The sequence below is a fragment of the Macrosteles quadrilineatus genome, unplaced genomic scaffold, assembly GCF_028750875.1.
Source record: "Macrosteles quadrilineatus isolate MER2022 unplaced genomic scaffold, UCM_ALF_1.0 Scaffold_8__2_contigs__length_117827958, whole genome shotgun sequence".
In the NCBI taxonomy this organism is placed as follows: domain Eukaryota; kingdom Metazoa; phylum Arthropoda; class Insecta; order Hemiptera; family Cicadellidae; genus Macrosteles; species Macrosteles quadrilineatus.
Genome location: NW_026542601.1, coordinates 71,834,958 through 71,858,253, shown reverse-complemented (window position 1 = coordinate 71,858,253; position 23,296 = coordinate 71,834,958). Strand labels below are relative to the sequence as shown.

General features: G+C 35.7%; 1 protein-coding gene across 12 annotated transcripts in view; it reads right to left on the bottom strand.

Moving 5' to 3' along the window:
- Positions 1-1,600: 1,600 nt before the first annotated feature.
- LOC128999902 (trehalase-like) overlaps positions 1,601-23,296 on the bottom strand; it is a 51,360-nt gene continuing 29,664 nt past the window's right edge. For 11 of the 12 annotated variants that reach the window (XM_054426671.1, XM_054426667.1, XM_054426660.1 and 8 more), the window contains 12 exons: positions 17,817-17,933; positions 16,069-16,165; positions 14,584-14,759; positions 13,037-13,137; positions 12,321-12,484; positions 10,218-10,342; positions 9,482-9,615; positions 7,737-7,903; positions 7,075-7,258; positions 6,193-6,392; positions 4,996-5,131; positions 1,601-1,795 (listed from right to left, as the gene is read on the bottom strand). In XM_054426671.1, coding sequence (XP_054282646.1) covers positions 1,779-1,795; positions 4,996-5,131; positions 6,193-6,392; positions 7,075-7,258; positions 7,737-7,903; positions 9,482-9,615; positions 10,218-10,342; positions 12,321-12,484; positions 13,037-13,137; positions 14,584-14,759; positions 16,069-16,165; positions 17,817-17,933 — 1,618 coding nt within the window. In that variant the 3' untranslated portion in view covers positions 1,601-1,778. Of the gene's footprint in view, positions 1,796-4,347; positions 4,384-4,995; positions 5,132-6,192; positions 6,393-7,074; positions 7,259-7,736; positions 7,904-9,481; positions 9,616-10,217; positions 10,343-12,320; positions 12,485-13,036; positions 13,138-14,583; positions 14,760-16,068; positions 16,166-17,816; positions 17,934-23,296 lie in introns of those variants that run through there. The other variant, XM_054426661.1, reaches the window with a different exon arrangement.

Sequence of the window (23,296 nt, the reverse complement as noted above, 5' to 3'; positions counted from 1 at the left end):
TCTGCTCTTGTTATGTGGCTACTGAGGTAGCCATAACTGAGAAATACAAATTAATTAACGTTTTTCATGTTCAGCTGTTTCATTCTTTCACTTCTTAGAGATACAACTTAACGATCATGAGAACTTTCTTACAAATGCCTTCAAAATAAACTAAAAACTAACCATGTTAATAATCTATATATTTAATATAGGCGAACATGAATTTTGTAATAATTGTTTTATAACTGCCATGCATCCAATGACCATGTTTAAGGTGTCATTGGATAGGTCGTGTCATGTAGATTTGCCACCAAACAATAAATGTTTGAAATTCCACCAGGGCTCTGCCCCAGTGGCCTTCAAAGTTCCCATGTTATTCTTGGGGAGAAAAACTGTTGACATTTGCACAGATGAATGATGAATACACTAATATTTGAAACAGCTAGTTACTATTATTGCTCTACCTGGAATTTGAGGACTTTCACAAACTATTAACACTTCTAACCACAATCCCCGTAGTTCATCCAGTTCCCCCTGAACCATCACAATAAAGCTAGACTTTCTCTGGAGTAATTCTCCAGAGGTTAATGTTACCTCTTACATCCAAGAGTACCAAGATTATTACAGGAAGCTCTCAAGTGATAAAGATAAGAATTAAATTTGCCCTTGATACTTTTCATTAACAAAGATGTATGAAACGTGGACCGTTATTCACAATGACCATATACATAGTGCACCATGGCATTATTTATTACATGTACAAAAGGATGGAGTAAATGTGAATCCTCATTTGTGTTACTGTATAAACAACATATATCTTTTTGAGCAAATAAAAATTATTTTAACAATTTAATTTAATTTTTGTTATGTTTTATTGTGGTGACATCCCTAAAAGTCTTTCCCCATTCCCTTTGAGGCCGGGAGTAAAAATCCCCCTCCCATTCATATACTGGGCTTTCTCCCCCCCCCCCCCCCCAATAGCTTAGCCAGACAGTCCCCATTCCACACCGAAATAAAATTAAGGACTTGCTATTAAGTCAGAAAAAACAGCTAACTTAACTGATAATTCAACATATTAGGAACAATCGTTTTCCAATTCATACTAAATTATGGACACGATTAAATGTTACAAATTTTTGATGATTTTGAAAATAAATGGCTAAGCTCATTAAAAATTAGGGAGGGTCCCTTCACTTAAACCAGAAGTGATGAAATAGCCACAAACAGACACAACACAACACAAGACTAGTTAGTTAGCTGTTACGGGACTGAAGAAAATGAATCATTTTTTGCTTCCTGCGTCCTCTCTGAGACTGTGTTGTTCTATCTGCTGCATCATAAAGGCAACAGATCATCTCTTGCTATCGCGGCAAATCTTTTAATATTTTGTGGGATCGCAAATATATCATCATTGCTTCCTGTGGTCTCTAGGATTGAACCCACGATGTTTTGATTACCAGGTGAGAACTATAACCAATACCTAGCAATAGTGAATAAAGATTGATCAAACTTTCAAATAGATGTGTCATACAGAACTTACTACTGCACTGGCAGGTCTACTAGTAACTTTTGCTCAGGAGTAATAATAACCTTGCACTGCCAAAGGGAGTCAAAGAGAGCGTTTCATGATTCATTATCCTAAAAATACTTTTTATTTCATCATATCACAATCGCTTAAATAAAATAACAAGTTAAATAATTTAACAATAATTTATAAGTTAGGGAGGATGAGGCACTGAAGTGAAGGATGACAGGGCTGTAGTGGCCCTAATGGACGGAATGTGATGCTCTCGCCATCATTATGTGTCTTTGGTGTCTGAAACAGACAAAAGATCTTGTTAGAACAAGAGATTTGAGAAGTACATAAGTAAGGCATATCCTATAACTACAGTGTGTATATATTGTTATATCTGAAATACTTACTGTGCTGGTTTTACCCTGATTCAGGATTCCATGGACTCAGGATTAAATATTGAATAAATTGACATTGACTAAATACCAACTACTATAATAACATCTACTTCTAAACTAAATCAAGTTCTAAGGTGTCGTAGTAGTGATTGCTATAATTAGTTGAACGCACTAATAGTGAGTTCAGTTTAATGACTCTTTGGACCATACAGTGGTGGCGATAAGAACCCACGGCCTAGTTTATTTACCAGGCACTTCTCCCATAATCTTTAAAAACATTATCACAGGTATTTCCAAATGAGCTTGAACTTGGGCTTGCCGTGGCATCTCCCTAGACACCTCGCATCATCATCGTTCTTCCATGATCTTGGAAAAATTCTGAATATCTTCATAGGGTCAATGAAACATTATCATCGTCTACGTGATTGAAACCAAACCCAGGACATCTCCAGCGTCTCATCATCTTCTCCGGCGATTACGGCCAAATCCCTAACATCTCCTTCGGGGACGGAAACAACATCTTTTTTCAGAATCGCGGCAAAATCCTAAATATCTCCCGCTGAAAAATAAACGTCATCATCGTCTTCTGAGATAGCGTCAAAATCTTGAATGTCTCGCACAGTCACAATATTGTCTTCCACTATCGCAGCAAAATCCTGAACGTCTCCCGCGGTCGTGTGGACATTATTATGGCCTACCACAAAAGAGGCAAAATACAGGGTGCGGCATAAAAACTTATCTATTTTTTTGCATTGTACTGTTCAGCGACAGGACATCTGAGGGTGGTGGTGGGGGTAGGCTTGTTGGAAAGCCTATTCGATGCCATTATAGAGTCATAGTCATAGAGCAGTGGTCAACCTGAGCAACACCCGTTTGTTATGTATATTATAGTTGTTTTAAAAAGTAATGATTCAGTCATTGCAACTCAGCGGCATTTCCATGCATTCTTTAAATTAGGTCAACATGGAGAGGTTCCGGTGCTGTATAGATAGTCAATAGAATTAAACAAATTAATACACAGTAATCTGTAGGGTTAAGAATTAAGATCGAACCTCATAACTAGTTTAACCGAGCGGTCAGATATGTTCCGAGCAGATGTTTGTTTTTAGGCGTGCCTACGAGGACCGTTTTCCACAGCAGCACGGACTCTATAGAATTTTTGTTGTCTGACGTCCTATCTGACTTTGCACAGCTTGTCAGCTTCTTTTTGAACACAGAATTCATTGTTCTAAAGTTGGTAACACACCACATGATTGTGCCACTTGACGGAATCAACCTCGCCCTAATAAAAATAATGCACGGAACTGCCACTAAGTTGCAATGACTGAATCATTTTTTTTAAATTCGACTTGATAACAAACGCATGATGCTCAGGAGACCAATTATCTATGGCACAGATAATGGCATCGTGTAGGCTTCCCAACGAGCAAAACCCCATCACTCTCAGATAACCTGTTGCTGAACAGTGCGCTACATAAAATAGATCGGTTTTTTTTACCGCGCTCTGTATTAAACATCTCCCGCAACCGCGGAGACAATATCGTCATCGCCAACCGCGGGGTAATGTTATCCTAGACATCCTAGATTTCTCAAGGTTTTAACAAAATGTTGTAATAAAAAAGGTATAGTAATATACTCATATCAATATTCTTATGATAGGATAGGAGGGCCCGTATGGCAGGGCCCGCTTCGGGTCTGGGTCCGATAAAATTTCCCGAAAAACCCCGGTCAAGGCTCGCGGGCCCCCCAGCTCACAGGCCCTGTAGGGGCGCTATGGCCGCCACAGGCACTATAGTGTTTCTTCCATACTGCTGCTCTTATATATTGTACTGAGGGTAGTTTAAAATCAATTAATCAATTGTTTGAGAAGGAAAAACCATAAACAAACATTTGTCATGAACAAATAATGTCACCAAAACACCAAAACGCATGATACAAAGCCAAAAACAATTAATAAAAACTGTTTTTAGTTCACAAATCTACAGGCTTTCAATGATTATACTTTAACTGCTATTCAGTCCAGAATACAGGTAAATACTTCTATTACACTTTTTCCATTTGTAATTTTTTTTACATTATTAAAGATTCACAGCGGTTTCTATGTTTGAAAACTCGCCATTTAAAGATTATTTTAAAGTCAGAAAAAATGGATTAGTTCAAGAATATGAGAATAAATTAGACTTTGTGACTGATAATATTCACTAAATTAAATTGTGCAAACACAGGAATAATGTAAATGTGATACTTGGGTTAGCTGCTAGATTAACAGCTACTGTCATTAAATTACTATCCTAATATTTTACCACATTTTTGACATTAACAGGTCATATTGGTTATATTTATACTTTACATTTCACATGAGTTTCAAAAATATTCTAGTCTTTAAGTTATTTTGAGCAAAATATGAACCTGTTAAAGATGAAGATGAATGAAAATATACTTACACTTGATACTGACACACACACACAGACATACGTCATGGGATGATAACATCTACAACACAAATGGGTTAGTGGTGTTACTGTTAAGTAAACATTTAAACTGTTATTGATATCATGCGTTGAATCTACCACCCTACTCATGCAAGGGAACCTCCACCAGGACTGTATTTACATAACATCTCTTAGAATATTTACATTTTTTCTGTTTGATAAGAATTAACTGAGATTTGAGTGTGCTGTGGTTAAATACTTAGCAAAATGGATTGCTGCAACATTTGGTGTTATTTACAAAACAATACTGTGCAGGTTTAACAGTATTTTATCTTTGGTTGAAAGGCATTTCACTGATTACACAATGTAAATGCGAATAACTACATCTTAATGGATGAATATCTTGGGTTACCAATACCAATACCAATGTTGAAAGTATTAAAAAGAAAAATAACTGTAAAAAATAAACCCTTAATAGTTTAAAATTTCTATCTACACAAATCCAAGAGACATGTCACAACATGTAGGGGAGTAATAATAGACCGATCCAGGATAATGTTTCTCCGTCTTCATCCTTCAAAAAGTGAGTGCGTTTTCTTTTAGCTGGGTTAGTTTATGGATTTTTTTGTGTGTTTTGGTTGATTTGTACTTATGTGTAATAAATCACACTTACTGTCTGTGCCATTTGCTGATATTTTTCTTCCATAAGTATTTAGTAGTTCCAATATGACTCCGTTCGTCCATCCGAATCCAGTTTGGAACTCGTATTCTCCCCCAGTTCCCGTCTGGCCAAGTAATGTCACGTCGTACTGATAACAAATTAAATGTACATGAGTGACTCAAACTTGCATAGCCTAGAAGGATAATAATAATATACAAGAGGTACTAAAGTATGTCACATCAGGAGACGAGAAAATAACTTCCTTTGAGTTAGGAAATCTAGATCTTTTCAAGGCATGTTGGTGTGTATCAGGTTTTTGTACTTAATAAGCTGAAGAGAGTGGAAATAAATATTTATACAAAATATACTAAAAGTTGGTTACAAAAAACATTACACAAGCTTATGATTCTTGCTGACAGTATTAGAATAAACCACATGCTTTACTTAAATGTTCAAAACTATCGAGTTGTGCAGCGTTACTATGATTCTTCAAACTAAAATTAGTCCCTACTTTTTAAAATCAAATCACTTTGTTAACTTTATTCAGAACGACAAATAGAACACCCTTCTATTACCAACCAGATTTGACTAGAACTCAGCTAAATACAATATTTTGTCTCATTCATGGAGAGAAACAATGTCACTCATCAGTTTGAATTAGCCTGATTAACAGTAAAAGTACCAACACCAGTGCAATAAGTGTTAATGTCAGACATTTCTAAAAACTGTAATACAATAATATTAGCTATGTCTAATAACAATAACACTAGTGATATTCCAACTTAAAATCATTAAGTTTGGATCTTCAAGCTATTTTTACTACTGATTAGTACAACCATATACTAACCAACACAAGTAGACTTCTCATCTGATTGTCAATTTTGAAGCCCGTTTTTCGTGTTTAATTCATGTCCGGTGACAATGAAATTTTGTTCCTATTATTCTAAGGTTAATTTCATGATTTGTGCTTAACTGGTTATATAACTAGGGGACGTGTTATTGTTTATAATTATATAGTTTTATTTGGTTAAACGAGGTTTTTGACTGAAATAACAAAAATTGTAAGCAAAACACAACCTTTACAGTGCACCGGACAGAACAAACAATAAAATTGGCTTCAGCTGATCCATAAGGATGAGATATCTACTTAGGGAGTATGTTTTATCTATGAACACAAATTTGTACAACCTCAAAACATGTGGTACCTACTTTTTCAAACATTTTGCGGAAGATCGCGTAACCCTTGTAATTGCTGCGTAGCCACTTGGTCGCGTAGTGTTGCGCAGCTTGTTTCCCCGCTGGGGTTTCTAGCCTGTCCAGCCCCTGTATGAGTATTGCCTGCAGCGGGGGCCAAGCGTTGGGGAAGTCCCACTGTTCACCTGAAGCGTTCAGTGAAGTTGGAACACCACCTGGACATGACAAGTTCAAAATGTATTTTCAAAGAACATTGAAACATTGAAAGTTGAAAAAGTGGTCTTGACATAGTGACTTGCTTGGTAATGTAAAATTTAAATTTAGTTTCTAGTGTTTTTTTTTTTTGTTTTTTTTTTGGGCAAATCCCAACCTAAGTTGGTGTAAAACATACTTAATTATTTTGGAATTAAATCAGATGACTAATATTGTAAGAACAACAGATGGCGTAAATTTAAAGGGATAAAAACTACTATAGTTCGGCCGCTTAGAAAGCGTCCTCCTCTAGCATTGGTTTAGCATTAGCGCGCAGGTCGCTTTCTAAGCGGCCGAACTATAACAAATTAGAATTTAAGGTGGCTTGAGATTGACACCTTAAAACAAATTATTGTCATCTGTACTAAGAGAGAATATTAGGAAAAAATAAATAGCACTGATGATCTAGCACATAATCTTTTACAAAAGAATTTCAAACCTCCGATCTTTGTTTATTTGTCTTTTTGTGTTAATACGACCCTACCTGTGGATGATCAAATACTGTTCTATAAAATCACTAACTGATAAAGGTAATTTTTTGTGAAATTTTGCACATAAACTAAAATACCTTTCTTCTATACAGCAACACTTTGTACTTTCTATAGAAGCCTCGTATGACATATCAACAGATAAAAAGACACTAACCGATATATTCGTCCACTTTACTCTCTTCCAGATAATTGAGGGCAAGCCTTGACACAACTTCACGAGGAAATGAGTAGCTCCTAGTCCACAACGGGGCAAAGTTGCTCATGTAAAAGTAGTCTCGAGGCTTCAAATTGACAAGGTCATAGTCCATCCAGATGCCCTTGTCTCCTTGCCACAGAATCTGAAACAACACATAAGTTATCAGATATTACAGGCTCCAATTGGCTGTTAAGTGAGAAACATTGGTTTGCCCAAAACAATCCACAAATTTAAATTGTTATATTTTTGTAGGATCTAGACGATTGCAAATTCAGGCATCATTTTTTTTTACTAAAATTAGATATCAGAGTGAGAGTACATAGTTGTAGTTCTCCGAGGCACTTTACCGAGTTGCATCCTAATGTATAGATGAAAACAAGCTTTAATTGAGCAACAGTCTGTTAAAACCATGACAGCAGTGTCGTCGGTTCGCTTCATAGTGCAATCACTTAAACATTATCTATACAGTTCGTTCTTGATAAACTCCATACACAGGTCTTAAGGTCCATGTGAACGGGAGAATTTCAGGTTAATAAAGCTAAACCATACCTACATCTTTTAAAAATCCATATTACAAACATATTCACATCAAATAAAAGATAAATTGGCTACTTGCTTACAGCTTCAATAGCTTGAAGTAGTTTATCAGCTCTGTATTGGTAATGTGATGCTTTCTTGGGATCACCGAGAAGTTTGTAGAAGTTCGAGAGAAGTCTGGCATTCTGTTCAAGGAAGGCGTTGAGATCAACAGGAATGATGTGAGGAGCATCAATGTTGGAGAGATTACCTGTGAGGAACATAGTTTGTAATTTAGATTGTAAAAATAATGTAGATTAGAGAAATATCAACTTTGCTAACTGACTAGAGTAGACTATAGTTATTTGTGTAACTAGTGGGCAAAGTGGCACTTTGCTGCTCACGAGATCAATGTTTACGGAATGATCTCGAGTGCAGCAAAGGCCTTTTGCACTCGTGTTACACATTATATTTTTCCTACAGTCACTATAAAGCATATAAATAATTAGTCTTTCAAACACTATACAACACGTTTTTAGGTTCAGCTGGCAACACAAATAGATGCCCTAGAGAAAGTAGTACCCGGTCCGTATCACTCCGCTATTTTTCCTCGGCAAGAAATGTGCTCCCCGATTTGAGAATATAGTTCCGTATGTTTTTGTAATTTGAAGTAGTTTCCGCGCCTAAAAAAAATGCTTTAAAGGTATTTTCTTGTTTATTAAGATCGTAGGAATGTTTAAAAACGTTTAAAAGTCTAGAAAGTTCAGAAATACCGAAACTATAAACACAAATGACAGGTTAAATCGTAAGTTATAATAGTCAATCAGCTGCTCATAGTATTATTATCTTTAAGTGTTGCCAACCTATTTCCTAGCGTACACGGATTATGTGCATAATAGAACCACGCTGTTTTGTGTTGTTTCGTTGGAATCCTCTGATGTGCGCCAAAGTATAAACCGTACGAAAAAGTATAAATATGCAGCAATTAGCAGCTTTCTGTACTATAAACAGTACAAGGAAGCCAACTGTGTCGGGTGACTGTAGGAAATAGTTATTTGTGTAACTAGTGGTGAAAGTGGCACTTTGCTGCACACGAGAGCAATGTTTACGCACGAGCCGCAGGCGAGTGTGGAATGATCTCGAGTGCAGCAAAGGCCTTTTTCACTCGTGTTACACATTAAATTTTTCCTACAGTCACCATAAAGGATATAAATAATTAGTCTTTCAAACACTATACAACAAGTTTTTAGGTTCAGCTGGCAACACAAATGGTGCCCTAGAGAAAGTAGTACCCGCGGTCCGTATCACTCCGCTATTTTTCCTCGGCAAGAAATGTGCTCCGCGTTTTGAGAATATAGTTCCGTATGTTTTTGTAATTTGAAGTGGTTTCCGCGCCTAAAAAAATGCTTTAAAGGTATTTTCTTGTTTATTAAGATTGTTGGAATGTTTTAAAAACGTTTAAAAGAAAAGTCCAGAAAGCTCAGAAATACCGAAACTATAAACACGAAATGACAGGTTAAATCGTAGTTATAATAGTCAATCAGCTGCTCATAGTATTATTATCAAAGTATAAACCGTATGGCAAAGTATAAATATGCAGCGATTAGCAGCTTTCTGTACTATAAACAGTACAAGGAAGCCAACTTTGTCGGGTGACTGTAGGAAAAAATATTATCTCAATCTTCCCACTGTTTTCCTTAACACTTACCTCACTTAGGTTATGAATTCCACAATTATTTTCTAAAGGCAGTTTAAAAAATAGTAAAAAGGCAAGTTTAAACTTAATAAAGGGAGAATAATAAATAAATGTTAAGCTGAATTACCTCTAATAATATTTCAGGAAACTAACCTCCATTGGTTCCGTTCTTTATGAACCACCTGGTAGAGAAGTCGTGACCAGACTCGGCGGCTGACTTAAGACTGATGTAAATCTCATTCTTTTCTTCTTGGGTTGGTAGCCGGTCTGCTGTTAAGAAGTCCTCCCTAAAAATGTGCCAAGAATTAATTTACTGGTTGTTAAACATACTATTACATTTACATAAACATAATTATACTATTACTATTAATTCTAAATTTTTAATATAGTTAGCAGCTATCCCACCGTGTAGCTGTGGAAATTTATCAGTGCAAATATAAGTTATTTACCGCAAATGTTTTATTCTTAATTCCTTGATCTATAAAATGCATAAAACAGCTTAATGCAGATAGTAGAACAAAATACCAATATTGAATTTGTGTTATGGTTTACTGCTACAACATCCGATATGGGGTACTGGACATCATGAGTAACACTCTGTCACTTATCCAGTAGCAAAGAACACAGACAAGCTATGAATCCATAGATTAGGGTGTTTGGTTTGTTGGCTTTGTGTTTGAGAGCCACATTGTCTAAGGAATTTTTCCCAACCAATAGATTGTGGATCAAAGTATTGAATCACATCTTGGTTTGTCAGGTATATGGTTTTTGTCGGTCTGTTAACTCGCTTATCTCTAAAGGGAACGTCTCTCGACGTCTCATTAGAGTTTAGTAGTAGTAATTTATAATAATTTCCATTAGTCTAAAACCTCCTAGCCCTCAAACTTACCTGTAAGACTCTGGCCTGGGCCCTGATGAAGGACTGTAGTATCTGGCCAGCTTGTAGCAAATATTGTTCTTCTTTAATCGGACCATTCTATTTGCCATCCAGAAATTGAACTCTTTCTCTAACAACTGAAACATAAATATAAAAATCATTGAAATTTCATCATAAAATTTCACCTCTAACCCCTCCTTTACCTTATTCTGTTATAGGCCATCCTAAGGTGTGCTATAAGTGGAGCGAGCTGAGGGGTGGATGGCACCAGGCCTCTTTTGTATGGTGTCTGAATGGTACTTGCAGGATACCAGGGGACCTCCTGCAGTAAGCAGCCTTACCTGGGCATGTAGGACTCTGTCCAGGTCGACGTCAGATCCCTCAAAACCATGAGAACCTTGTGGAAAGTGCGATCCTCGAAGAGTGGGGCTCAGCGGGACAGAAACCTACTGGTACCTACGCTTCTTAGATGGAACCTGATGAAGCCAGGAAGAAAGTGGATGAAAGGAAGGCATCAGCAGCGCAGGGCAAACCGGCGCCAAGAAAGAGAAAAAGGGGGACACAAGAGATTAGCCCATACCCCTCAATAAGAACGGTTTGAGAATGTTAACAGGTTTTCTAACTGTACATTGTAGGCTCAGAGATAATCTGAGAAAAAATAAATATCGTTCAAGGAAGTAACTGCCGATTCTGCCAATTATGGGAAGAAACACCCAGCCATCTATTGGCTGAATGCAATTCATTTGGGCGAAAGAGAGCCAAGAGCTTGGGAATGCACCAAGTAGCAGTTGGAGATTTTCCTCAGTTATAACCCCATCCCACCTGACACTGAACTTCACTAAGGAGTTAGGATTGGAGGGCGTTCTCTAGGCAAAGACTGGAGACTAGTTTGGGTGGGGAGCACAATAGATCTTACAGGTATCATCAGTATCAGTATGGTAGCAACTGTGATGGTGGCATGGTAGCTCAAATGGCTAAGGCATTGCATTAACAAGTGCAGTGCTCCATATTAAGTTTACTGATGTGTGACCTAGCTGGTGGAAAGGCCCCAACTTGAATAAGCGGTTTGGACTAAGTGGAAGTTGAATGGATTAGTGAGTTTTAGTAGGGAATTGCTAACTACTGCTTTGTTTCTCTTAACAGTCGTAGCCTATATACTATAGAGGAGGAGATTATTGTTTTTTTTCTGGCTTTTATTTTGGTTAAATATGCACATATCCTTTTGAAATACGTATGTCATAACAGATATAGTCTAAAACAAAATAAATATATTCATTGGATTGTGGATTGCTAACAAATAATGGTTACAGTACAACTGAGTTTACATACTTGGCCAGTTAATAGTTTAGTAACACAAGAGTATTGGTATTGTTCACTTATCTACTAGACATGAATAAATCATTCACCTCCACTAAAAGATTACATAAGCGCAATACATTACAATAATGATGCAACAATAGTCTATATTTTGTATGCCTCTGATAGGTATGCGATAGCTGATATTTTGTGGGTCTGTGATATATGCGTATTCACGTCTCTGATAACGGCTTATCTAGGCCAAGGACCTTAGAGGTGTTAAAGCAATCAGCTTTTGGTTATTCAAAAGGCATTTGCGATTATTTGATGTCCCAAGAAAGGGAAGCCAAATGATAATACTGTAGTGTAATTACAGTGAAATAAAACAAAAACCACTTATGGCCAAATATTTTACTTACTACTATTTATGCACGCATAACTGCAAACTAAAACTTATGAAGATAAGTTTATTACTAACTACATAGACAAACATAATAAATAGACTCTCAGAGGAAGATTCCCCGATGTGCCGCTCGGTGTTCGATTCGTTACCGTTTTCGGTTCCTCGCTGTATGCTACCAGCAAACGCTGCAGCGGTGTGCGCCGAAACTACACGGCAATCTTAGCGGTGGACGCCAGAACTTATGCTAGCGGCAGCACAGCTGACGGTCTATATTTATTCTATTTGTCATGAGAATTTGGTTGTCTATTTAGAGCTGAGCGATCTAAAGCATTATTGTCTCAGACTGGAGACATACGGTACTTGCTATTTTATACAACCAACATGTATAAAAGTTACTGTGGATAAGGTAAACTTACGTCAATGTTCTGCCGGACAAAGTCTAAATCCTTGGTATGCTTGTAATACTGATTGACCATCGGTATGAGCAATGGTGGCTGTGATCTCTGTAGGTAATACTTGCGACTGCCATTAGGTATCAGATTGTAGTTGCGCAACAGGTAGATTAGATTTTCTATGATACCTGCATACAAAAATGGATGTATCAGTTCATGCTTTATTGGTGTTTAAGGGAGTTAATGAATCTGAAAACATTAAGAGGTTACACTGAGCTATTTCTTAATGCCATGAGTCACAAGACTGAAATACTCATGGACCTTTGCATTTGTTATTTCGTCCAGGAATCATAACAAGAAAGTTAAAACATCTTTGATTATTTAATCTCAGAGTAAAAGTACTTTTTGAAAGATATTCTGGCACTTGACCTTGAAAGAGTCATGAGCATTACTCTGTCCATCTAGAACAGCGACAAGTTAACTGTGGTTGATGTAAGTAGCCAAGAGAGAAAATGTGAAATCCATATATCTAGGACCCTCTGTACTTAGTCACCAAAATATGGTACCTACAAAAATGGAAAGCAGGAAATGCAAAAAGAGAAGGAAATCTCCGTTCCTCTGTTCTTAAAAATCTGAATTTGTTCCTGGTTGATAACTATCAATAACTAGTAGATTTGCATTCTATACTATCGGACTTTTTGAAGCAATGATCAGTCGTGTAGCATTGTATGATTACCCACCTCTAGCAGTATGGACCATATCACAGAGAAGTATTCCATTCAAGATCCAATATGTGTCCCAGTAGTACAACTCCCTAAACCTGCCTCCGGGTATCACAAAGCTGGAACAAACATGCTGTGGTTAGTTAGACAGGGTATAGATATGAAGCTGGGAGGTCAACAGAGTGATAGATTAGCTATTTCTTAAGCTATGGTTACACAGACTACGGAATTTTTGGCGTGCTGTGCGTAATTTTCTGTTGCAGAAATTAAGCGGCGTAAAATCCGTAGGGGTGGTTTCCTGAGGCTGTGGAAATTACGTAATGGAAATTCATTTGTGTTCAACTAACTGCACGGTCACAATAATTGATGACTCCTTTCCTCTGGCGGATTCCCGATTGCCAATGCTCTCAGACCAGTATGATTTGTCTGCCGTGCGGAACAATAAATTCCGGTCGCGTGGACGCATGTCAGTGAAACCGGACCCAGGGAACTCCATTGAACGAGGGTCGTAGTAATTTCCCACCCCACGCCAAAAATTCCGCAGTCTGTGTGACCATAGCCTTATGGAGAAGTTAGCTGATAATTAGTCACCTGCTATCATTCTTAATATTTCACTGCGGAATGAGTAATACCAAACTAAGGAGAGGCCCTTTTTGTATCCTCATTGTGGGTAGCAATAACTTGTGGAAATTAAAAGTGGGACAGGACTTGGATTAGTTGTGTGACTGAGCGGCTGAAACTTAGATTTAGTGAGTCAAAAAAAGTGAATTGCAGTCATCATGCAATATATCAATGACATAAATGTGCATTTTTGTTCAGAGTGACAAACTCTATGTGAGAAATTGGTATACATTACTACAGTAATTTCAGGTAGAGTCTTTCATAATTTTTCTTAACTTTAATGTTGTATTTATTTTGGTTTAGTTGAAAAGACAGTGACAGCAGATTACAATAAAGTTACTTATACATTTTACAGATACTTTTTACTTGCAGCTAATTTATACCTTTAATTTGGCTATTTAGTATTATAAAATATGAAGTCATCATTGTATTGGTATTTCAGACTTTAATGCTTGAAGGATAACTATTTTTGCTCACAATTCGTCATTATTAACAACTAGTTAACTATTTGTTTCCTAACAGGGAAACGATCTTGTGTACCTAGAGAAAAAACAGTGGGAAATAATGCCTGGACAATAATTTTGAGATAGCACAAGGAAAGACTGGCAAATAATAGTGTACGTAAGCCCACAATTGCATGATTGCCCTGATACGTGAATAATAAATATGCTCTGACATGGCGAATAGTTGACAAAAGAAGCCTACTATGTATTGTATGAAAATGCAGAGTTATATTATTCTTTTAGCTTTAATTTTATCAATGTGCCAAAGAATCAAGAGTGCTAACGTTTTTAATCTCTAATTATAAATTTGTAAAAGAGTGTAATTTGCACTAAATGATTAACTACAACTATACAATAATTTCACATAAAAAAATTTATTGTTCACTGTTCTGTGAAACTTGCACGTTTATCAAATACTGTGCTGTACCTGTGACAACTCACCCATTAGGAACATAAAGTAGAGAGTAAAGACCCTGATTAATCTTCACGTCGGGTTTGACTTTCCGACTCAGAGTGAAGAAGACATTGTTGAGATCTTCGACCCACTGTTTGAACAGAGGATCGTCCACGCGGTCGACCAGCGACGGCTTGGTTGTGTAGTCAGTTGGTTTCCACTCCTGTAACATAACAATGAAATGTTTTACTTATGAACCAACTTGGATACTTGAGAACATTGGTTACTTAAAAGATCAACTGGGCTTGTAGTAATAGAAACTAAAACCCTTACTTAAAAGCCTAAAAGAGGACCCACTAACTAAATCAAAGAATACATGTTCACTAGCACTAAAATAAACTAAAAAAGTGTGCTGCCCAAAACAAATAACACATTTTCATGCAATTGCTCAGTTATAATTGTTCAGAGAATGCAGGAGACAACACATGTCTCAGGTTTTACTGGGTGACAAAATAGTATCAGACAGTTAAATATTTTGAAAAATAATAGAGCAACAGAATTTGCAACAAGTTAGGAATATAAAAATAATTTAGACATCATTCAGTGTGATACAATTCCTCAGGGGAATGATCAGCTAGCAGACAGAAGAAAAACTTAAATTTAAGCATAGGTATACTACCACGTTATTGTTATTAGTAAAATTCTAAAATTCAAGATATCCTATCCTTAAATGGCTGCAATTTTCGTCCCAGTTCTCCTTTTGAGTTTGGGTTCCAGGTACTGTATTCTTCTCATAAACACCTTTAGTTTGATGAGCATATCAACCTATACTTACTTTAAAGAATTTCTTCTGGCTTCTAGTAGGCTGTCCCCAATACAAAATTCAAGAAATTTTCAACCCGCTGCCATTTTTGGCTTGGTTGTCCGTTTGAGTTCAGGTTTCTACTATTGTATTCTACAAATAAAAACCTTTTATTTGACGAACATGTCAACCATTGCTTAAATTAAAGGTATTTTCTAACTCCTAGCGGGCCAACCCCCTTAGGAGGTAGAGTTTCATTGATTAAAATGGTTTAACTTTGATCTAAGTTTTGTAGTTATGTACCCTTGTTATTTTGCAAAATATTTAACCATCCTCAGACTTTTTTATCCTCCTGTAGGGGAAACCATATCTCTCTAGCTCATAGAGCGTATCATGCAAACCGCGACCCTGACAACAGTAAGATCTATGCTTCAATATTAGTTTTCAGCAGATTGTCATATCTTTAGAATGATTCACTTCCTGCTTTGATTTATAGAACAGTTAGTAAAAATATAAAATCAATCACTGCCCATCGTTTCGTAAAAAAAAATCTTGTTGATTTTTAGAAATTTTGCAAAAACATTCAGGACTATTTTCAACAAAAAATTTTAAACACACAAACACCAAACTGGCTTAGTGATAGTGGCTTATGATACATGTTACCGTATACTAAGTTTAGAAAATTATATCTAAGCAATCAGACTTCATATAGATAAAGTTTTCAACTCACTTCTAACTCGTCTCCTTGTTCAAAATTACTATCAACGAACTCTTGTAATTTGTCTGTCGGTGGCGTACCTCCATACTGCCTTCTGAGGGCTTCATACCTACAACAACAGCTCGTCAGCAATATATCTGTATCTGTTTACCATATCACAGTAGCAACTATGACACAATGTCTAAAGCAGGAAACCCACTAGTCCGACGCTCTCCGACACGACACCTTCCGTCAAGTCTCTGACACATTTCAACGCCTTCCGCAATTTTAAGGCATTAACCCATTGGTCCGACGGGCTCCAACGAGAAATACACCACCACTCCAACAGTGCCAGTTGCGATAGAACATGTGATCACATACTGTTCACAAGCAGTAGTTAGGGAGATAAGAGCAAATAAAAAAAAGTCCATAACATTTATGACGATCTCTGTTAGTATGAGAGATTACAATGGTCACGGACCTTCCTAGACCCACTTTGATGATTCCGGTTACAATTACTTTACTACAGGGAAATTAGCAAAAAGTACAATACAAAACATAAACAATGATACCCTCGCCGCAGCAAACCTGCCGACTAAGCAAATTTATATTTGCCTGAATTGATTTTCAATTATTTAATTAACATTAGGTTTTATGAGTACCTGCTACAGGGAGGGTAAAAAAGTGTGACTTTTAGTAAATTATTAATAACTTACTATATAAACTAAATAAATTTACCAAGTTTGATAAAAATATATCTATCAGAAAGCAAACTACAATATTTTACAATATTCTCTATAAGAATAACATGGGAATTTTAAAATAACATTTTTTTGAATTTTCTCCGTAACCAATAATTGTACAAAAACATCACACACTTGTGATCGCATGTTCCATATCTGTTTTACTTATTGTGACCACACACAAAGCTATACAGTGACTGAATCTATCTAGGCCTGGTGCACGCAGAGTGGAGAAATGACGGATCCGACATCCGACAAGAATGCCCCAGAGAGCAATGTTGTCGTGACATGTCGGATCAGAAGGTGTCGTGTTGGACTAGTGGGTTACAGTCCATTTAAAGTCATGCAAAGTAATTTTGTCGGAAGGTGTCGGAGACTTGACGGAAGGCGTCGTGTCGGACCAGTGGGTTTCCTGCTTAATAGGAGGAACAGTGCTGTTCAACACTTCACATTTGTTTACAACACAAAGCATTTTTTTTATTTAATCAGAAACATCAGTAAACTTTCCAATAAAGAAAACGTCAAGTGGCAAAAAACAAGTGTAGTACCTTCATCTAAATAGCTAAACAACAGCACCTCACAAATGAATACACTTTAAACTTGAGAATTAATTGGTTGAAACAAATAAAGTTCAGCGGTAAGATTTTAAATTCAGCGTATTCATCAATAAAACATCTGAATAATCTCACAACACTTCAGAGATTCGATAGTTTTCTACCTATTGGGAAATACATAAAAATCTCTCTATAGATTCTTGATCGGCACACTAACTGTATTAGGATTAGAAAAAGTTTGAAATCGTAACCTTCTCCCTGTGGTAATATGAAAGGATACTGAAGACAAAAACAGGATTTGTGTGTTTCATCAATTCATTGGTTGGTTTTGTCTCGTCTTTTGGTTACAACATTGTCTAACTAATGTACACCGTAACAATAACTATATAGGCTATCAGAGATATGTAAGTAACTATAAGTTCTAAAAGCCCATAAAATGAAATGAATGTAACAAAAAAATAAGTGCAAAACAGTAATAACTTACTTAGATATAACTTCGTCTTCTGAGTACTTTAACTTCATGTCAACAAAAGTTTTGGAGTCTGTGTATAGCCTGGCCATCTGAACATCATGAAGCAGCACACCCTGGCAGTAGACATTGCTGAAAACAGAAGAAATACAAATAATTAAAAACAAATTTAAACACTAGGAAATTATCTTAGTACAATAATCAGGTAATATCTGAAAAAATGTAATACGTTTTGTAAGTTTTGATAAGGTATAGGTAAAATATTTGTTAAAAAAGGTTTTGCCAAAATGTTATACACTGAGAAACACAAATAATTTTGTTTGCCTACATTGTGATCAGATAAACACATTATAATAATTTCTCTACATAATCCTTAACATGATCGGTTTCTTTAGCTAGAAAACCCAGGACCCTTTATTGAAAGCCAAATGAACAAGGACATTTGGGCACATTTTCCAGCCCTCAAACAGCTATTAAATCTTTTATGATCAAATATTACCAACTATTCACAACATTACATCAATTATTTCCAAATTAGCATTGAAGTTTAAAAGTAATAAAATACAACATCACATAAAAATTCAACAAGACCGCTAATATATTATTTAATATTTTGTTTAACTCAAGAAACCTTTTAGATTAACATTTGCAGGAAAAAGGCACATTTTAATGACTGTGTGACCATGTTGTGTCTAATTTATAATAAATTCCCAATAACACTAAACCTCATAAAGAACTATGTAACAACACATATATACTGATACAGGAATACCAAAATATAACATAGTTTTGTCATTAAAATGTGTCTCACAGTACTTTCAATTTGGGTTGTGCGTTATTAAACACCTGTATAAGCCAAGTTTGATTTAAAAAAACACTTTGAGAAATGTGTGTGTGGCTGTTTAAGAATGGAAGATGTATTCTAGAATCTATGTAGCATATGTTTTGTTTCTTTTTGTATCTGCTTAATGTTTAGTACTATTAGTAAATTACAGTGGTTTGGGCGACTAGAAAATACAATTAATGTCATTGAGTTATTTAATGACTATATAGCTTCATTTAATCCCTATTAAATGAAGTATGAAGTATAGAAAAGTATTAGTAATACAACACAGGGTTAGACCAAAGCTTTAATTGATTTGTACCTGTTACAGTAAAAAACAACATTTACTACTGTTAAAATGCAGATATATTTCTGCTTGGCCCTTAGAGGCGAAAGTTAATTACATCAGTACAGACTGTTTGCTATTGGTGCATGTGGCAAAGATCCTGTATTTTGCTCATTTTTAACTGTGCAGATCCAAAATACCAAGATTCTGCGACTGGTAAATTGATCGTGAAATGACTCCAAATATTACAAAGAGACTCTAAATTACAGAGTGAAGTAAGTTTTCATATCTACAACTTTTATTTTCCAAGATAACCAGAGTAAAGGTCGTACTCGCGCTGTAAAGGCCAATGTCTCTATAAAAACACAGCAGCAGCATGTTGGAAAATATTTTTCTTTTTTGTAACATATCCCGATCCGTTATTATATTGACAAGTTTTATCTCCTTTATCGCAAATCTATGTCAAACTGTGATTAACCTGTAACATTTTCATTCTAATCTTTGAGTTAGAATATCCCCCTTTTAATTCTCTGAACAAGAAAAATTTACTTTTAAGGCCTAATACATCTTAAAAAACGTTATAATGACACCTCATTTAAAATTACTTTACCAATATATTTCTCATTAGTCCATACCAGTAAAGCTTGTATCCTATTTTATATGTTGCAATCAAACATTTTGACTGTCTGCTTTGGAAATACATTTTGAAAACAACACATTGTTGACTTTTGGTTAAACGTAGCCAAGTCAAAAAGTAGAGAACTAAAGTTATGTGACTGGGTTATTCATTTTTTTAACGGTTCTCTGGTAAACATTTACACGTTATTACAAAAAATATGTGAGGTTAGAAATTGAATTTACAACCATTGTTATGACAACTACTCTAAGTAAATACGACCATTTGAATATGATAGTTTTCACTTGACAGGTAGGTTAAATGTAACCTTCACACATTTTAGTCTTCGTATTTAAATAGAATAAATAGTATAGTTATATTTGCACAGCAGGTATAGTTGCCATGGGTTTTCAAACGCTACATGCTGAAATATCAACGTGTACATTACAGGTTGTTCACTTACTATAGAGACAACTAATAGCCTGTATTTATAAAGATTTCTTAATAAACATACATTGAGTACGCCTTGAGTACACTATAGAGGTTTATAAATAACGATAATGATGGTCAATTAAATACAGATTATATAAAAAATAATGAGCTGCAAAAGAGTGCCTAAAACACCATGTCGTTGAGATTCAGAGTACAAGTACAAGTAGTATGTTGTCTGTGGTACAAGGTAGTAGAGTGAACCTGTTATAACAAAGAAAGCTGTTACAGAAGTTTTTACTAAGTAACAACCAGTTTGCGTTACGCACTTCCACATTACCGGAAACATTTTCGTTAATTGTTGTACTGCCGTACTTTCTCTTGAGCACTAGCACTGGCCGACATATTCTCTGTGTAAACTTGATACAATTAATTGTTATGAAGTTAATGATGATTGATAAACAATTTTGTGAAGACCATTACCAAATCGTAATATTTACGCTCTTTCCAGAGATTAATTATAACTTTCCGCGTTTGAAAGAACGTTAGTTTCCTTTTTTATCTGAAACATAACCATCAACGAGGTAGTGATAATTATGGCATATATATAAACTGCACGGCTAAAATACTCCTTGCAGTACCTAATACAATGTTCTATTAATTTAAAATTCCTATGAATGATGGTGCTGAAATGACTATGTTCGGATGAAAAATACTTACCAAAGAAAACTATAGGCCTAAAGAACGTAAATCGATAAGCTTTTAGCGGTTAGCTATAAGCTATTAACAAAGAGGGTGACGTATAAACATTTTTCACTTTATTTATTTAATACAAGAGCAGAGGTTGTAATAATGTTCCAATGGGAGACTGAAAATCTTAAATGATTTCTAGCAATGTACTAGAACTACCACGATGGTAAGCAAGTTACCAACAAGGAAACATGACGTTTCCTTTGATTATTCAACAAATGGATATTATCTTTCAAACAGATTGTTAAAAACTAACCGTGTATGCACAACGAAATGCATCGTTAACTTGGTAACAACAACTCTACACTAATTAATCTGCTTTTTAAGAGTAACCTGCTGGGTGTTAATAAATAAGTTTATTCAGTTTTTCGGTAAGCATAAACCTTTTGGTAATTTAAGTAAAACCAAACTAAATATTGCTGAAAAAACTACTACAGTCGATTATCCGCAGCGAAAACAATACAGTACTAACTATCGCTAAAAAAAAACGTAATAACGTAGGTACTCAATTGTTGTTATTTTTTGTTGATTAGACTCAAAGACGCTAATAATAATAATAATAATAATAATAATAATAATAATTGCTAATAATAAATCCTTGTTACCTCCTGCTCCAAGTGCTCAGCAAAAATGATTAGCGCACTTATTTAATAGGTACAATTTATTTAAAAAAAAAAGTAATAATAATAAACATTTAATAATGTTCTTAAATCCGTTGGGCTTGTAGCTAAGACGTTATTAAGGTGATCAGATACGCTATCCTGTATTTTAAAAATAATGTATATCGTCAACAAACCCATAGAAAAAAAACAAAAAAAACTAAGCGCTTCAAACGTTCAAAAATTGATAAAACCTAACACTTTTCAGTCCTAAAAACAACTATTTGAGATTTTCTTCTTTGTCTTCTACACTAGCCAAGTCTTCCGAGGTGCTAAAGCTGACTTCTTCCGCTTCCGCACTATTATCACAGAAGGTTCTACATTTGTTTTTCCAAACAAAAGGTACCATCTTCTCCTTGATTTTTCTTTGCTTCTTGATTTTTCTCTGCTTCGAAACAAACTTTCCTGGATCCACCAAAGGGGGAGAAACAGCTGAGGTTATCTTTTCTTTCGCAGTTGTCCAGAACCAGTCTGTCTTGGCAGATCGAGTTGTGAACTTGGACTTGGGTTGGGCGTCCAAGACTATCGCGTTTTCAAAATCTGTTTCAAAACATTTCTCGGCTTCACAAGAAATTTCAAGTATTCCCAAATCGTCTTTGAATCCAGGTTTAATGTTAACTGATGTTTTCAACATCAAAACGTCTTTACTCAGATGCACGAATTCGTCTAGAAGAAATTTGTATTGCTTTCTCAATTCCACGTTCTCTTCTCGTAGAATATGTACTGAATTCTTCAACTCCTTAGTCACTTCTTTCAATTTGAACAGCTCGTCTCGGACCACATGGGAATGCTCGTCCAAAATGCTTCCTACTGAAGTGAGGATCTGAGAACTCAAGTCTTCCATTGATGAACTTTCTCTAATCCCGATCACTGGGGGCCAGTGGTAGAACTTTCTTGAAGAAGACAAATTCTTGGATGGAGACATTTTCGAAGTCTTGACAAAAGCCATGCTCGATTGCACTTAATAACGTGTAGGCCTGCACAACAAAGTGTCAATGTTGTTTAAACACACAGCATTCCCCAACTGAGCGCAGCACACCTGCATATAGGATATCTCGCGAGATGTGAGATGCAACGATAAATCAATCAGTTAAGAGTTTAATTACATAAGTCATAACACGTGGAGGAAATAAATTAAACGTGCAAGATACGAATATTATGTCTAAAATTAAACGTTGAAAATAACCAACTGGTTCAGTGCATTAGAGGAGAGGAAAAAGTCTTGTTTGTAGTATGCTCGACTGTTCGTGGAGGCTTGTCAGGTGATATTGATCTCTTTACACATTAAATTGCATAATTTATGTCTAAATTGGTCTAAGGAGCAGTCATGACGCATGTCAGTTTGTGAATCAAACCTAGAATACCTTGCTCTAAAACAGAGCTGTTTATTAAAATTTTGTGAGTGTGATCTAACATTGTAAAGTAAGAGTGGAAAGCATGGTTTTGTGCTTTTTAACTTTGTATTTTTGCATGGTTTACAGTGTATGACATACATTTTATTTTCGTTTGCACTGCATGTATTTCCATATTTTATGCAATAAAGAGTTTTCATTTGACCTGACTCAAAATGGCTGAAGCTTTTAAATAGATCAATTTCAATATGGAAGTGTATGGAATCTCAATATGGAAGTCGAGTTTTGATATTTTAAATTTCATATAAAAACGTGCTGCAATGACAAATCGTCCAAACACTAATTTGCCAGGTATAATTTAACTTGTCCTTGACTTAGACTACAATGAAAACAATGGCGTTAACGAGTATAACAATGAGGATGCGGATTTCATTTAAACGTCCAATAAGACTATTTCATAATATGTACATTCTATAAGGTAATTAGGCATTTAACTTGCCATATATATTTCAAATTCCAAAGTGCTCTTAAGATTTACTCAACACGTTTAAACCTATTCGCATCCAAAGCGATGTTTTAG